Here is an 18,251-nt window from a genome sequence, read left to right on the forward strand (position 1 = left end):
CATTAACGTGAGGTTTTTAAATATTTCAAAAATAAAAAAGGAAATTCATATTGGGATTCGAACTCACGTACACCAGCGTATGAACCAAACACGTAAAAGATTTGCCAATTAGACATGATACTAACGGATTTCAAAATTGACAGTTGTCTGTCATACAGTGATTATTTTGAAATACAAAAGCCTAAAATAATTCTGAACATTTAATAAATAATACAAAACATATCACATAAATAATAATATTAATATATATTATATTATATATATAATTATATATAATATAATATATTTATAATACAGTAGACTCCCTCTATAACGAGAACTGAAATGACAGACTAATTACCTCGTTATAAGCCGATCTCGTTATATCAGACAATCATAATACTGTGCATACATATGAATCTGTAGTTTTCTAAACCATTAACTTCCTATAGTGAAGCCATTCGAGGCAATATAAGATGCTAATAAATATTGTTTGAATGGCGTTTTTGAAAAAAAAGTTATTTACTTTTATTGTCAATGAAATATATTAAAACATAAAAGAGTTGTTTACTTTTATTATCAATGATATACGTTAAAACAAAAAATCTGTACTTATATTTTTTTCCAACTACATAATGTATAAAGCGTATTTTCAAGGATATCATAAACTATTGCTTCTGCAATTTTAAGAACTCTGTTATTTTTAACTGCTTTAAATGGTCCAGTATCATTCCATCATATTTTCTAAAGATGTGAAACAGTTGTATTTATTCATTGTAAAGAAGTTTATTGCGGACTGCAGTTAAGTTTATTGAGGGGCTGTTTGAAAAGGTATTTATTTATAGCCACGACCCTACCAAAAACGTAAAAAACACGTTTTTGGATCTTATTTTCTCTCGTTATAACCAAATTTTCCTCGCTATAGACGGTTATAGTTCAATAGAAATTTCACGGGACATCTAATGTATCTCGTTATAAGCGAAACCTCGTAATAACCGTGTTCGTTATAGAGGGAGTATACTGTATTAAATATATATACAAAAGGAACATTTTTATTCTCGAGAGAGGAAGAGAGAGAAAATATATCTTATGTCTCTCTCTTACTCATTATCTTACATATGTAATGGTTTCACAGATTCACTCCCATGCAAATTTCCAACGCCGACCGTGCGTATAGAAGTATAACTTCAAAAACTGGGGGTTGATGCAGATCAGTAGGGGGTTAAATTTGAGGACATGAATTTTGCATGAAAATTCGTCCTCCTCCCAATACAAATTGACGCGTTTTCTTAAATTTTGATGAAACTCTTGGTTTGTGAGTTTCTGGGAGGTTCAAATTTTCGTTGGAACACACTGTATGCTACTTTATATTTGTCGTCCTGAGATTCTTAACATTATATTTTTTGTTAAATAAAATTAATGCGATATAAAACGAACCTTTTTTAAGTAACGGAAATGTAATCTTAACTGTGATATGCAATTTATATCCTACAAATAATTTTATCAAGTACAAAAATTTGCGATATCCTTTTCATTCATGTAGAGATAAACTTTTAGCAAGCGGTACATTTTGGAAGTTGAAATAACCACAGTGTGTATGTTGTTAAATAAATAAACACGCAAATATTAAACAAGGTAAATATGTTTTAATTTTATTTATTTACTGCAATTTACAACCTCTTTAATATATGCAGCGTGTTTCAAAAGTCTCGGAACGCCTAATTATCTCTTAGATGGATGGTCCGAATTATAAAAAAAAACAGGGTTACACCTATTTTGCAATATGAAGATTTTAAATTTGATGCTTGCAATGTTGTCAGATTTGCCATTTTTTCTGATATTACTATAGTTCATTTCAAATGTCCGTGCAGTAAAGGTATGTGTAAGGAATGTGCAATTTCCGTTTGAAAACCAATATTTAATAGGCTCCATAGTAATAAGCGTTTAGCCCAGTCTGGTTATACAAAAATCATCGATTTCACGGCAAAATGTTTCGCAGATATTTGAAGCTTTTAAGACATAGGTGGGGGTTACTAGATGACGAATAGATAAAAAGATACTCCTATTTTTACCTTGCGTTTTTTTTAAACAATAATTTATGGTCACAATTTGATTTTTTATCTATAAGTTTTTTTCCTTATAATTTAAATAAACAATATTTATACCATTTTTTTATATGAAGAATATCTTTATTTTCCCGTTTTTTCAATTAAAATTGATAAATAATTTACGGAGATATTTGCAAAAAAGCAGTTTTTTGCACTAATTTATAAATTTAATTAATTTTTTTATTAACAAAATAAAATGTTATTAATACATTTCAACATTGAGGAATTACCGTCCTTTAAATTTGTGCGAAATTTGCCCCCGATCGGTCGAATAGTTTAAAAGTTATTCAATTTGTTTATCCCTGGGACTAATTATTTAAACCATTGAACTTGCCCTATGAATGATGCTAGACACATTTAATAAATTTTATAGGGTTCTTTAAGACTACTATCTCAGAAGTTAAATGAATATTGAGTTTTCATCGAAATTATTTACAAAATAAACGTTTGAAAAAGGGGTATGTTTTTTACTTATAAACAATTGTAATAACTTCTATATTTTTCAAGCTACAAACTTGTACGTACAACCATTAGACAGCTGGTAAAAAAAACTCACATTTAACAAAAAAAATAAACGTTCTATGAACAATAGGAACGAAGTTAGCGACAATTTTTTTGTTAATTATATCTCCATTGTTTATAAACATTAAGAAGTAAAATTTGCACAAGTTTTGAATGAAAATCTAAACTTTATATTGAATTTTATAGCTATAAAATTCATCCAATTTTTCGAAACTTAAAACCTTTCGAAACGACGTTACTTTCGAAAGATCGACATAGGAAAGAGGAGGGGAACTGTTTTAGCTCCTCTCTGCAAACTTTAATATTATGGTTACAGATTTATTATTCAAAAGCTTCAACAGTTCTGTAGAAATTTCATCAGGTCCATTTGCTTTTCCATTTTTAGCGTTTCTTATTGCGTATTCTACTTTTTCTTTCAATATGTCTGGCCCAGTTGCATTGATTATCTTAGTTAAGTTGTTTCTATCGTCTTCAAATAATTCATTCAGGTATTCTGTCCATCTTTTTATTTTATTCTCTAGATCTACAATAAGATTTCCATCTTTGTCGTTAAGTTTACCTATTTGGCATTTCTTTATGCTTCCTGTTATCTCTTTTACTTTTTTGTGCATATTGAACGCATCGTACTTTTTCTCATAGGTTTCCATTTCTTCACATTGTTCTTTAATCCACTCCTGTTTGGCTTCTTTTATTCTCTTTTTATGTGTTTATTTATTTCTTTGTATTTGTCTGGGTAATTCTTCATCTTTCTTCTTTGTTCCATCAAGTCTAGTATATCTTGTGTCATCCACCCATTATTCTTTGTTGTTGTTTTTGTAAGATGTTTCTTTCCTACTGTTTGTATAGCTGTATTTATGTACTTTAATTTTTGGTTAACGTTGTTTGTATCGTTAATTTGTTGCTGCACTGAACGGAGGTTTTCATTTATTTCTTCTCCTGTTTCTTGTCGTATATTTTTGTTTCTAAGTTTATTTAAATCTAGTGCCTTTCTGTGTGGTCTTCTAATCTTTTTTGGCCTCGCCTTTTTTATCACAGTAACTACAGGGTTATGATCTGAGCCTATATCAGCTCCTGGGTACGTCTTAGTACATTTAACAGCATTATGATACCTCCTTGCTATCATAATATAGTCTATTTGATTTCTCACTATTTTTTCTTTGGTATGTTGTGGAGATGTCCATGTATATAACCGTCGAGGAGGTAATTTGAAAAAGGTATTTGTTATTACGAAGTCTTTACTTTGGCAAAATTGAATCAATCGAGCTCCTCTGTCATTTCTGTTTTCAAGCCCATATTTTCCTACTTGTTCTCCTACCTTACCTTGACCCACCTTGGCATTAAGATCGCCCATTAATATGTTAATGTATGGAAAGACTGACTTAATAAGTGAAGACAAACAACCTGCAACAAAAAGGTTCACACCTGACAGTGAAGTCGAATAAATGAACCAAATTTTAACTTTTAAACCAATGTATGCAAAGAAAATAAAAAAAGTAAAGTTCAATAAACATTGCAAAATTTAATAAGGCAAGTGATGAAAAAATCGACTTATTTTATTAAAGCAGTAAGGCAGACTAGATTAATATTGTATATCATATTTGTAAGAAAAATAGAATAAAAATCAATATTGTTAATTATAAAAATACAAACAATTATAATTAATATAAGGAATATAATAATATAATGTGTAAAAAATTACCTGAAATTTAATTTATAAAATATATAAGTATTATTACATCATTGATATAAAATGAAAAAACATATGTTGATTTTCCGGGATTTTCCGAGATTTATGAGGGGTGAAAATTATGTCATCATTATTAATACTGCGACAGACTATTCGAGCAAATTAAAAAAAAGTAAGTATTTAGGGTGAATTTCAAATGGACTCAATTTTTCCGAGTTTTCCCATATTTTCCGGCCAGTGAAAACTATGTAGTTAATTATATTTCGACGAGCTACCCTAGAATAAAAAAAGAGGCTTGCAGCTACAAAGGAAGCCGAGATAATGTAAATTTTTCCTACGTGTTGCAATTTGAAGTTCCGATGCCGAAAAAAAAAACGGAGCTGAAACAGATATCCTCTCCACTTTCCTATGTCGATCTTTCGAAAGTACCGTCGTTTCGAAAAATTAGATAAATTTTATAGCCATAAGTTTCAATATAAACTTTAGATTTTCATTCAAAATTTGTGCAAATTTTACTTCTTAATGTTTATAAACAATGGAGATATGATTTTTTTAAAAATAGTCACTAACTTCGTTCCTATTGGTCATAGAAGGTTTTTTTATTTTTTAATGTGAGCTAGTTTACCAGCTATCCAATGGTTGTACGTATAAGTCTGTAGCTTGAAAAATATAGAAGTTATTACAATTGTTTTTAAGTAAAAAACATACCCCTTTTTCAAACGTTTATTTTGTAAATAATTTCGATAAAAACTCAATATGCATTTAACTTGTGAGATAGTCTAAGTCTTAAAGAATCCTATGAAATTTGCTGAATGTGTCTAGCATCATGCATAGGGCAAGCTCAATTGTTTAAATAATTCCCCTTAGGGATAAACAAATTAAATAACTTATAAAATATTTGACTGATCGGGGGGAAATTTCGCACAAATCTAAAAGATGGTAATTCCTTGATGTTTAAATGTATTAATACCATTTTATTTTGTTAATAAAAAAAATTAATAAAGTTTATAAATTAGTGCAAAAAAACTGCTTTTTTGCAAATATCTCTGTAAATTATTTATCAATTTTAATTAAAAAACGGGAAAATAAAGATATTCTTGACATAAAAAAATGACATAAATATTGTTTATTTAAAATATAAGGGAAAAAATTTATAGACAAAAAATCAAATTGTGACCATAAATTATTGCTTAAAAAAACGCAAGGTAAAACTAGGAGTATCTTTTCATCTATTTATCATCTAGTATCCCCCACCTATGTCTTAAAAGCTTCAGATATCTGCGAAACATTTTTACACCTTTTTTTTAACCAGACTGGGCTAGTTTTAAAGAGTCTCCTAGACAATAGTTAATGAGGATATTTTTTTTTATTGAAAAAGTTTACCACATCCACCATAAGGTGATTAGCGGGAATACAGTGTTGTTGTACAATTCTAATAGTTTAAATTTTATAATATAATCCTATACATTTTAAATATTTTCCCAAATCAGCATAATTTAAGTCTGTACCGAAGAGTTTATTGATATTGTTTGGAATATTGAACCTGTTGCGTTCATTGGCAAAAAGTGGACAGTCAATTAAAAAATGTTTAACACTGTTTGTTTCGTCACAAATGTCACATTTAGGGGGATTATCTCTGGTAAAAAGGTACAAATGCGTATATCTTGTATGGCCTAAACGTAGACGAGTAATGATGATTTGCAGTTTTCGGTTTCGAGTTCTAGGTAGTCATGGATAAACATTGTCTTTAATTTTCCGTAATCCACTTACACGTAATTAAATTTTTTATAGACGTTTTTATATCACCCACGGGATTCTGACACTCCGTTACATCTGTTTCGACACTTTCTGACACTGTTCTCGCGCACTGGTCTGCAGCTTTGTTTCCATCAATACTAATATAAGATGGGATCCATATGAAGGTAATGCGTCTGGAATTTTCTTCAGCTTGCTTTAGTTCAGATTTTACCATTTTTTCTAGGGGGCTTTTAGGATACATATGATTTAAGGTTTGTAAAACACCAAGGGAATCACTTAGAATCAAGCATTTTGGTATTTTATTATTGTTAATATGTTCAAGAGCTTTGAGTATTGCATAAAGTTCAGCAGAAAAGATGCTGAAATATTTGGGCAGTCTGAATTGAAATTGATTGTTAGACGTTACATATGCAGCACCAACTCCTGTTTTGCATTTGGATGCATCTGTAAATATCCTGCTGCAATTTTCTCCATGTTTGTTTATGATTGAATTGAGGTTATTTTTAATAACAGCCGGATTTGTAGAATGCTTATTAAATACAGTAAGATTATAATTTATTTCGGGGATATTGGTACACCAAGGTGGAGGATGGTTCAAATGTATTTGAAATATATCTGGAAAATCTAGGTTTAAATATCTTAGATAGAATCGAATTCTCTCATAGAAAGGTTTGTGTGAATTAGATCTATTTTGAAGAGTATGTTTGTTATTGAATGTATTATCAAAAATAGGTCTATTTCGATTGGATGCTATAGAAGTTGCATGTGTTAATGTTAAATAAATGCGACGGTATAGTAAAGATGGTTCTCCAGTTTCACTATATAAACTTTCTAACATCTAACTCCCTAGAAATACTTCTACTTGAACGTAATGAATGTACGTGTTGTTGCACAAATTTGTTTATCCCGGTATTTAAAACTTAACGCACTGTATATTACAAGACAGCAGCATGAAATATACAAGTAGGTAGTTATCACTTAAGTACACTTTCAACATTGTTTAAAATGTCACGTTTATGCCAAATGTCACGTATTATGTCACGTTTTAGGTCAAATGTCAAATTTCATGTCAAATTTCACGTTTTATGTCATGTCACGTTTTATGTCACATGTCACGTTTTATGTCAAATATCACGTGTTATGTCACGTTACGTAAAAAGCGTAACATGATATAATACGTGATATTGGACATAAAACATGACATTTGACATAATACGTGACATTTCATAAAACGTGAGACACAATGTTGAAAGTGTACTCAAATGATAATCACCTTCTTGTAAGTTTAATGCTGTTGTCGTAATAGATACACATACATTTTATACTTCTTTATTTGATGATTTCGTCTTGGATCTTTGTATATTTTATATAGCAAATGAAAAAATAAACAGTAGTGTTACAGTTTATTATGTCTCTGTTATTATTTTTGAAATTTTCAGATATTTAAAATGAAATTTAAGTTCTCCGTTAAAGATATATTAGACAAGGGTAGAACTTCTACAGAAAATATCGACGTAGTCAAAGAATGGTTGTTGACAGTTAAAGATGATTTTGTACCGTCGACAATACAAGATGAATTAGTCGTATTGTTTCTGTTGTCATGTGATAATGACATAGATCTTACTAAGAAAACTGTCTCTGCATATTATAGGTTAAGAAAGGAGGCACCTGAAATACATGATGACAGAAATACCAAAAGAGAAGATATTAAAAAAGCACTTAACACACTGTGAGTATTATTTTAAGCTTTAAATACTAAGTATAAACTTCAGCATTGTATTTGAATGACCATAGATAAGTGATTCTTATATATATATATATATATATATATATATATATATATATATATCATCATCATCATGTGCAGCTTTATCAACCGTTTCCAATTACGGTGCAGCCTCCCTTATTTCAATGTTATTTTATGTTCTTATTATTATTCGACGATGTCTTAGTTATACGTTGTTCTAATAATTTGCGCTCATTTGCGCCCATATTTTTCTATCTTGTGCTATTCGAGACCACGTTGTTCCTGTTATTTTCTAATATCATAATCCCATCTGAGATTCGGGCGCCCCTTTGGTCTCTTAGCGTTCCTGGGGTACCACATAGTTGTTCTAGTGGTCCATCTGTTATCTGTTCTTCTTGCCATATGTCCTGCCCATTGCCATTTCAGGGATTTTATTCTTTGGATTACATCAGTAACCTGGGTTTGCCTCCGTATCCATTCAATTCTTTTACGATCCCTCTTTGTTATCCCTAGCATACATCTTTCCATTGCTCTTTGAGTTACTTGGAGTTTCGACGTTATTTCTCTCTTTAATATCCAAGTTTCACATCCATATGTCAAGACGGGTAATATGCATTGATCAAATACTCTCTTCTTGAGGTATAGTGGCATTTTGGACTTGAAGACTATGGAATTTCGTCCGAATGCTGACCACGCTTGTTTTATTCATCTGTTGATTTCCGGAAGTAGTGATCCCGATTTATGTATGAGCTGTCCCAGGTATATGTATTCATCTACTACTTCTAGCGAGGTTTCATTAATTTTTATTTCCACGTTGGCGATCAGATCATTGCACATTATTTTAGTCTTTGCTAGGTTCATTTTTAGGCCTACCTCATTGCTGGCTGTATTACGGTCATTAATTTGCAGTTGTAATTCTTCAGGACTTCTAGCAATTAGAATGATGTCATCAGCGAATCTAAGATGGTTTAGGTATTCTCCATCTATACATAGACCTTGGTTGTTCCAGTCTAATTTCCGGAAGATATTTTCTAAGGTTGCAGTGAAGAGCTTAGGGGATATGGTGTCTCCTTGTCGGACTCCTTTCTGAGTGGGAAATTCTGGGGTATTTTCATATATGCTTACTCTAGCTGTGGTCTCTTTGTATATATTTGCTAGCGTTTCGACATATGGTTTATCTACTCCTTGGTCGACAAGAGCTTCTATGACTGCTCTTGGGTATACGGAGTCAAATGCCTTCTCGAAGTCTATGAATGCTAGCGCCAGTGGTAGATCATATTCTTTTGTTCTGCTCATTACTTCCCTTAATGTTTGAATATGATCCATTGTGCTGAAGCCACTTCTAAATCCTGCTTGCTCTCGGGGTTGTGCAGCGTCAAGTGTGTTCTGTATTCTGTTGTTAATGATTTTGGTGAATACCTTGTATATCACAGGTAGCAAGCTGATCGGTCTATAATTTCTAATGTCTTCCTTGCTACCTTTCTTGTGAATAAGGATTATGTTGGCTGAATTCCACTTTTTTGGAATATGTCTCGATTTTAGGCAGTCTGTGTATATTTTTGCTAGGATTTTCCAAGTTGTTTTACCAGCAATCTTTAGAAGTTCGGCTGTAACACCGTCATTACCGGCTGCCTTGCCGTTCTTCATGCTCTTAAGAGCTGCCTCTACCTCATCCAAGAGAACATCTGGTACATCTTCTTGAACCGCAATTTCTTCTTCGCCTATTTCTTGTGCTTCCGGAGCTTTATATAGACCCTCGTAGAATTCGGTTACATGTTTTATTATTTCATTTCTATTTGTGATCCTTCCGTTGTTGTTTCCCAATGCTATTATTTGCTTTCTACCGATTGTCAACTAACTCTTGGTTTTCCTATAGCTTTTACGGTTTTCGATTGTATTTTGTACAAGTCGTTCATTGTAGGTTTTTATATCTTCTGCGATCTTTTTTCGTATTACTTTGCACAGTTCGGTATATTCAATTCTATTAATATTGGAGTTAATTTTCATTTCTCTTCGTTGTTTCAGGAGAGCTGTTGTTTCATCTGAAAGTTTTCTATTGCTGTTGTGTGTTTGTGATCCTCCAACTTCTTTGGCGCAATTTAAGATTGTTTCCAATAAGTGTATGCTATTCGTTGGGTCTTGTAATTTTTCTTGAATTAAATTTTGATAGCGTTCCGAGTTGTTGCTTAGGTTAGGTTATATATATATATATATATATATATATATATATATATATATATATATATATATATATATATATATAAAATATATAATATATATATATATATAATATATATATATATATATTATATATATATATATATATATATATATATATATATAAAATATATAATATATATATATATATATATAATATATATATATATATATATATATATATATATATATTCTCGTTGCCTTCTCATAGTTGTCCAAACGCCTTTTCGTGCTTACCACTTTGGCAATTGGTTGATCAGACATTAAAGCCAAAGTGGTAAGCACGAAAAGGCGTTTGGACAACTATGAGAAGGCAACGAGAATATATATATATATATATATATATATATATATATATATATATATATATATTCTCGTTGCCTTCTCATAATTGTCCAAACGCCTTTTCGTGCTTACCACTTTGCCTTTAATGTCTGATCAACCAATTGCCGCTGATCAGTACTGATTCTTGATGATTATTATTATTATTACTGAAAAATATTTTATGTACAACAAACTATTGATCGATTAATCCCTATTTTTATTTTAGACGAATGATCACTGTCCCAGTTAGAACAGTCGATAACTATCAAGTATTATATTTCAGTCTGAGAGATACAAACTATAGAAATTTCGAACTTCTTCCGACCATGAAAGCCTCATTGATGCTTTTAGATATAGAACACCAAACCAATCCTCCTGATGGAGTTGTTTTCTTAGCCGATATGCAAGGGGTAAGTATTTGTTATAAACAATAATTTTTTGTATACAATTAAACGTTTCATATCCCTTTTAGACTTCTTTTTTGTAAAAATTTTAGTTTTTAATGTTAGTGTTGTTAAAGGGACCTTACATTAAATTTAAAAAATATTGGAAAAAATACTTCCCCCTTCATGGGGAATATATTCACCCTGTGTTTGTGCACTATCGTGACTTCTAGGTATTTAATAGGTTAGTGATTTCGATTAAATAATAAAAATGCATAAATAGATCCGAACTATATTAATTTAAAGAGTTTAAATCGCAAAACAGTTTTGTTTTCGTGATAAGTAAAGGTATACATTACATTTTTCACAACGTATTTTTGACCGACTGCGACAGTTTTCCATTCTATATGCACGAGGATTATTGATTTCACCGAAAGTGGGAAAATGGTTATATTCATCGTACCTTCTAACCTCTGAAGGTTTAGCTGATCGTCTGTATTTATAAGAGGAATTGGGGTTCTCGTTTTCATTACTTTCAATTTCTTTGTGATTTATTTTTCGGTTAGGTGGTTCTTTAACAAGCCCTTCAGATACTTGCATCCTGAACTTCAAAAGATCCATGATTTTGTTTTTAGAAATTGCAAAAGATTCAGATTCTAATTTATACAATCTCCAAGAATTTTCTACTACTAAATAAAAAAATAGAGCATCACTTTAAGAGACCAATTGGCGGTTTTCATAAAAGTCTTGTAATACTCTAATGATTGATCTAGTATGTATCAGATTTCTGATGTTAATGTTTGCTGACTGTCTCACTGAATAACTGCGATCTTTTTGAATAAATGGTACTTACCTCCAGAGCCTTCTTCGACTGATAACGCTACTGTTCTGTTTTTATTCAGTAGGTCTTTGACTACTATTGTCTCCTAATACAATAGCGTTTGGGTTATCAGAAGAACAAGAAGGTTCTTCATAGCATTTTGCTGACTTAAGCGTTTGTACATCATGTATGTATGTGGCTAGGATGACGTTTTCTCTTAAGGTTTATCAGTTTTTCTTAGTTTCCATTTGTTTGTTCTTCCTTGAATTTCTGAATAATTCCTGTATTTTATTTAGTTCAACAGCCTAATTTCTTGTATACCACTATATCAGCTGTTATCAGCCAATGATGATGTTGAATAACTAAATGAAATAAATAATTTGGGTGATGTGGGCTATTTTACGTTTAATATGATTCTAATAAACAACAAGCCAAAATTATATGTTTGAAAGAAACATTAAAAATCCGAAGATTTCTGCTTGTTCGAAACGAAAATTCAGATTCTGACCTAAATATGTGCCTTTTACGATTTACAAAGCAAACAGAAGATGAATAAACCAACATGGAAAATATAAAATTGCATTCCACTTCATATCATATCGATTCATCTAAGTAAGTTTCACCCTTCACAAACTGGTTCCTAATACTTTAAATACGAGTAAATAAAGATTTAAAAAATACAGTTAGATTTGATTTCACGTATAATAGTGCCTCTAGAATTCGTTTATACGTATTTCAGTAGGGTAAAGTAAAAATACGAAGATTTCTACTTGTTTGAAAACAAAATTCAGATTCTCACCTAAATTTTTTCCTTTAAGGTTTTACAAAGCAAACAGACGATGAATAATTTACTATTATTACTTCCTTTGACAGAAAAGATTTGATTTCACGTTTAGGGCTTCCTATTAAGGCGCTCTGATAAGTCCTGAAAAGACGAATCGCGTATAAACGAATTGTAGTGGCACTATACCTGAAATCAAACCTTAACTGTCTTTTTTATATGTTCTAATTTATATTAGATGAAAACAAACTTTTTAAATCAGCTGCGAACTAATTATTTTTATTTTTAGTTTGATATAAGGCACGTTATCAAGTTAAGGCCAGATCTCTTGAAGAAATACTTCACATATCTTGGAGAAGGAGTACCGATTCAATTTGTAGGGTTACATCTTATGAATGGAAATTACTTTTTGGATAATTTGATGAGCATGCTTAGGATATTTATTAGCCCTGATGTACTAGAAAGGGTAAGTATACATAGTCTAATAAGTGTTGCGGTTCGACAGGAGAGTGTTGTTACTAGCCTATATTTTGACTGTTGGTATAAGTAATGTATAACGGTATATACCATGTGGTCCATATGTATGGAATAAATTCATTTTTGGCGTTATTATGTACTATCTGAAAAAAATCTGAAACAGGTCGATTTTTATTCTTAAATTGACAATTTACAGTATGAAAATATTATCCCCCTCCAGAACCCCCTTTGAATTATAAGCACCCCCTCGAAAATTTTAAATAACAAAGGGGGTGGTGTGTCACCTTGTTAGAAAGGGATTTTAGTCCTCTGTTCAGAAATATAAAGTTTGGTGCAATCATAACTAAGAAAATTGATTTTTGAGATGTAAAATTTTTATAATGTCTCTATCACAAAACTTTAGGTTGAATGAAGATAATAATGTCACATAATATTTAGAATGTATTTTTCAATGTAATTTTCAATTAAATTAAATGTTCAAAATGACCACCATTCACTTTTTGACAATAGCCGAGGCGATTTTGGAATTCTCGCACTACATTTTGTTTTGTTGACCAGAGTATTTATTATTAAACATTTCACAAACCTTCTTTTGAGTTCTTGTTTTTTTACCAAAACCAATCATAATTAAAATGTCTATTCTTTGAGTCTCTGACAAATGAGCCATAATTAAATTTAAAACGCGCAGAAATATTATACTGATGTTTTTAGTAACTTTAAATACCTAAATTGTTTATTTGGCTTTTTGACTAATATTTTATTATCTTCAAAGGTTTTTCCCTAATGTTTAGCAGAACAGATTCGAAAATACCTGATTATTTTTAAAGTATATTTTAATAGACCCGGCAATATTGCTGATTTAAAAGTTAGGATAACGATAGACAAACTATCCCCCCAGGTCATACAAAATGTTTGTACGAGAATTCCAAAATCGCCTCGGTTATTGTCAAAAAGTGAATAATGGTGGTCAAGTTGAACATTTAATTTAATTGTAAAAATCAATTTTCTCAGTTATGATTGCACAAACTAAAAAAAGTTTATATTGCTGAACAGAGGACTAAAATCCCTTTCTAACAAGGTGCCACACGACCCCCTTTGTTATTTAAAATTTTCGAGGGGGTGCTTATAATTTAAAGGGGGTGCTGAAAGGAGATAATATTTTCATACTGTAAATTGTCAATTTAAGAATAAAAATCGACCTGTATTAGGTTTTTTTCAGATCGTACATAATAACGCTAAAAATGAATTTATTCCATACATATGGACCGCATGGTATAACGGTATATTCATAAACGTATATTTCATTTTCAGTTTCATTTCAATCTGTCAATTCGTTCTTTATTTACAAGCCATTTAGTATCGACGTGTCGCAGGATTTTTTTACAATGGAAAAATCCAGTATCGTGCAGTGATTAAATTTTTTATTTTTTGGAGGGTTAAAATGTGGCAAAGGAAATTTATGAACGAATGTTAAAAGCGTATAAGGAATCTTCGCCTTCAATTAAAAAGATGAGTTGCTGAATTTAAACGTAGTCGTACAAGCCTTCAAGAGGATCTACAGTAAAGAATTCCAAAAACAGCAACAACACCAGAAATCGTAGAAAAAATATAGGATATCGTATTGAGAAATCGTCGAGTGACTGAAAGAGATTTATTAGATACTGTTGTATTTTTATTAAACTAATTTATTGTCTTTATTTATTATCAAAGGTTCTACCCTTATAACACTTACAAGTTTATTTAAAGTCTTTATTTGTACAATATAACTAATTTATTTCACACTAATAATTATATAATTTATTTACATTTATTACAATTCGTGTGTTACATTTTAAAAACTCGACGCGATGTTCAAAACTAACTGTCCCTTTAAATAAAATGTCCCATATATATATATATATATATATGTTCGGATAAATTTCCGCGGTCAGATGAATGAAAATTACTTAGTTCTCGGGAAGAACCGCGTTGAGAATTTATTACTCGACGTTTCGGCACCCATTTTGGAGCCATTATCAAGAGTGATACGGTTCGGTTCGACTAATGCTAACCAGAAACGTAAAGGAGAACAAAATATGTAACTTCAAAACTTTTTAATATAAACACATGTTTTTAATTTAACTTGCTATAGAAGTAAAGGGAAGGAATTTGGCATTATGGAAATACAAAATGTTTTCTAAGAAATATTGTAAATAACCTTAACCATGATTAAGCTTTGGTGTTAACGTAATTGAAACTTCAGCAAATATAAATTATATATTTATGATTTCCTTTTTTTTCAGTTACATGTTCATCCAGAAGGTTGGAATCCAATGGAACTGTTGCCAAAGGAATGCCTTCCTAAGGAAATGGGAGGAGATCTAGGGCTAGAAGAAGAGCTTACTAAGAAAACTATGGATTTTTTTAAAGAACGTGAAGATTTTTGGGAGGAGGAAGAAACGATGAGGAAAAGAATATTTAAATAAAATTTTTTTTTTTTTGTTAATACTAATTATTTTTTAATTTTTGTTATTTGTTAGGTGTTTTGTTATTGTAGTCCAGGATATAATGCTTTTCTGCTCAGAATTCTTTTTATATGTATAGATTTGCTTGAAATTTTGACAGCAGGTAGAAAATAGCTCAAAGATCAAAATCTACGCTATTTTAATGTGCTTTTTCTCGGAGGTGGTTACCACCTCAAACGAGGGTGGAAAATGTTTATAAAAAAAACTATGGTAATCGCTAAAATATGTGAAAGTGAATTTTAAGACAAAAATATTCTTTAGAGTTTGTTCGAAAAGTCAATATTTTTGGAGTTATTCGTGACTGAATGAGCCATATATTAACAAAGTTATGGCTGATCCAAATTAATCGAATACAAAAATCCAAACATATGAATAACCAGAAAACGGAAAGTTTTTAAACCTATAAAACCTATAAAAGGTTTATACATTTTTGTGCTCATAGAGATTCGTCGAGGTGTGCGTCAGGGTTGTGTGCTTTCTCCACTATTATTCAATATATATAACGAAACAATATGTCAGGAAGCGCTCCTAGAACAAAACATTGGTATGAATGATGATGACACGCTAATAGTAACAGATAACCTAGCAAATTTACAGTTTTTGATGGAAAACATAAACACCCAAACCAAAAAGTATGGTCTAAAACTGAACATCAAAAAGACTAAATTCATGATTGTAACAAAGAAGCTATACACCAATGTGAATTTAACCATAAATAATCAGCCAGTTGAAAGAGTTACGTCCTACAAATATTTAGGGCTTTGCTTCACTGATACTAATGACCAGACAAGAGAAATCAAGAGGCGAATAGAGATAACGAGACAATCGTTTGTCAAAATGAAAAAGTTCCTATGCAGCCGGGACATAAATATAAACTTAAGAACGAGAATGTTAAGGTGCTATGTTTTCTCCGTTCTGCTGTACGGCATGGAAGCCTGGACACTGAAAAAGATAAACATCAAAAACATTGAGGCATTCTAGATGTGGTGTTACAGGAGAATGTGGAAAATACCATGGACAGAAAGAGTAACAAATCAAGATGTTCTGTTGAAGATGGGAAAGGAATGCGAAGTCATAAAAACCATACAAATGAAAAAACTGGAATATCTGGGCCACATAATGAGAGGAGAAAAGACTCTGCTTAGACTCATAATCCAAGGAAAAATCTCGGGAAAGAGAAATGTGGGACGTAGGAGGATTTCCTGGTTGCGAAATTTAAGGGAGTGGTATGGGTGCAGTTCAATACAGTTGTTCAGAGCTGCAGCCAACAAAGTAAAGATTGCTGTGATGGTAGCCAACCTCCGATAGGAGACGGTACTGCAAGAAGAAGAAGTGCTCATAGATTAAAATTAGTTTTGCAAGACGGGTCAAAATGTATTAGAAATTGTAGGATATTTTTTGCAACGTTTACATCAATTCCTGATTTTTTTAATCATTGGGCGAAAAGAACATTTATTCTGAATTCATTTCTAAATCGAAGTATTCCAACAAATTGTGAAACTAGATGGACTTCAAGTCGAAAATTGTAAGCGTTGTTAATTTAAAATGGAATGAGTTAATTTCAGTTTTCAATAAAATTATCGAAGACGAAAATCGGGGGCCGAATCTATAAATGGTGCTCGAGGATATTTACAAAATTTTAAAAATTTTAAGTTTGGTTTTCTTCTTTGTCTTTGTAACTAAATATTTGATATAACTGACATATTGTACAAAATTTTACAACTAAAATGTTTAGATATAAATTTGTGTCAAAAAAAATTGATACAGATTTGAGAAGAATAATACAACTTTGTAACGATCAGGCTTTTAATAATTTATTTTCTGAAGCTGAAACAAGAGTATCAGAATTTAACTCAAACCCACCTAAAAGAATGAAAGAGTCGTCCGATATTGCCGGACTACAAAATAAAGCTTTACATTTTGAAATTTTAGATAATATTAATATTATTATTATGGAACCAGAAGTTCGATTTAAAAGATTTATATTTTTTAGCGTTGCAAATTCTTCACAATTTCAAAATGTTTCAAAAAGTTTTCCACATAATTTGATAAATAGTTTAATAACACAATATTCTGAATTATTTGATAAATAAAAATTATTTAATGAACTAATTGCCATTTAGGAAGATGAACAATTTTATACTTTTAAACGTTATTAAAATTTTGTTAAATAATTAAAATAATAATAATTAAAATTATCAATATTTTAACGAGAATGAACTAATTAGTTCAGTTACTGAGGCTTAAAATATGGTAATACCTCCGAATTTTTTATAACTGCATCGATTTCTTTGAAAATTTCAAATTAAGCTTATCCTACCCTCCACTTCAAAAGTTATATACGCTCTAGGTGCGCTTTTTGTTTTTAAGGGGTGAAAACTACCCCTTATTGAAGAAACTGGGAAAAACACGGATTTAATTATTTTATGCACTTAAATCTTGTTTATTCGCATAAGGTAAATATTGTAATGTGTTCTCTAATATGAAAATTAATTATTCACAATTTTCAACCCTTAAAATCCTTTAAAAAATAGTCGTATCAGCTTGAGACATTTCAATTATGTATTTAAATACAAATAAAAATTAATACCCTAGCTATACAATTATATTTTATTTATTGGAAATTTTCAACCCTTACAACCACCCTTATAACAAAAATGAATTAAAAATGAATTAAAAAATATTTTTATCGGTTTGAAACATTTCTTGAGTGAATTTTATTTAACGAAAATTAATTTTTTTAATATAAAATAACTTTTTATTATAATTTCAACATTTCAACACTCACAATCAACCAGTTTTTTAAAAAATTAATTTAATATATTTTTATTGGTCTGAAACATTTCTTGAGTGCATTTTATTAAACACACATTAATTTCTTGCTTATAAAATAACATTTTATTATAATTTCAACATTTTAACTCTCACAACCACCCCCTTTGTC

At 30.5% G+C, this 18,251-nt stretch overlaps 1 protein-coding gene across 1 annotated transcript; it reads left to right on the forward strand.

Moving 5' to 3' along the window:
* Positions 1-1,491: 1,491 nt before the first annotated feature.
* Positions 1,492-18,006, forward strand: LOC140431247 (alpha-tocopherol transfer protein-like). The gene is made up of 5 exons (XM_072519183.1): positions 1,492-1,614; positions 7,494-7,783; positions 10,569-10,752; positions 12,616-12,792; positions 15,086-18,006. The coding sequence occupies exons 2-5, from the start codon at positions 7,503-7,505 to the stop codon at positions 15,266-15,268; spliced, it is 825 nt and encodes a 274-aa protein (XP_072375284.1). The 5' UTR covers positions 1,492-1,614; positions 7,494-7,502; the 3' UTR covers positions 15,269-18,006.
* The last annotated feature ends 245 nt before the right edge of the window (positions 18,007-18,251 follow it).

The sequence above is a fragment of the Diabrotica undecimpunctata genome, unplaced genomic scaffold (assembly GCF_040954645.1).
Source record: "Diabrotica undecimpunctata isolate CICGRU unplaced genomic scaffold, icDiaUnde3 ctg00000602.1, whole genome shotgun sequence".
NCBI classification, from domain to species: Eukaryota; Metazoa; Arthropoda; class Insecta; order Coleoptera; family Chrysomelidae; genus Diabrotica; species Diabrotica undecimpunctata.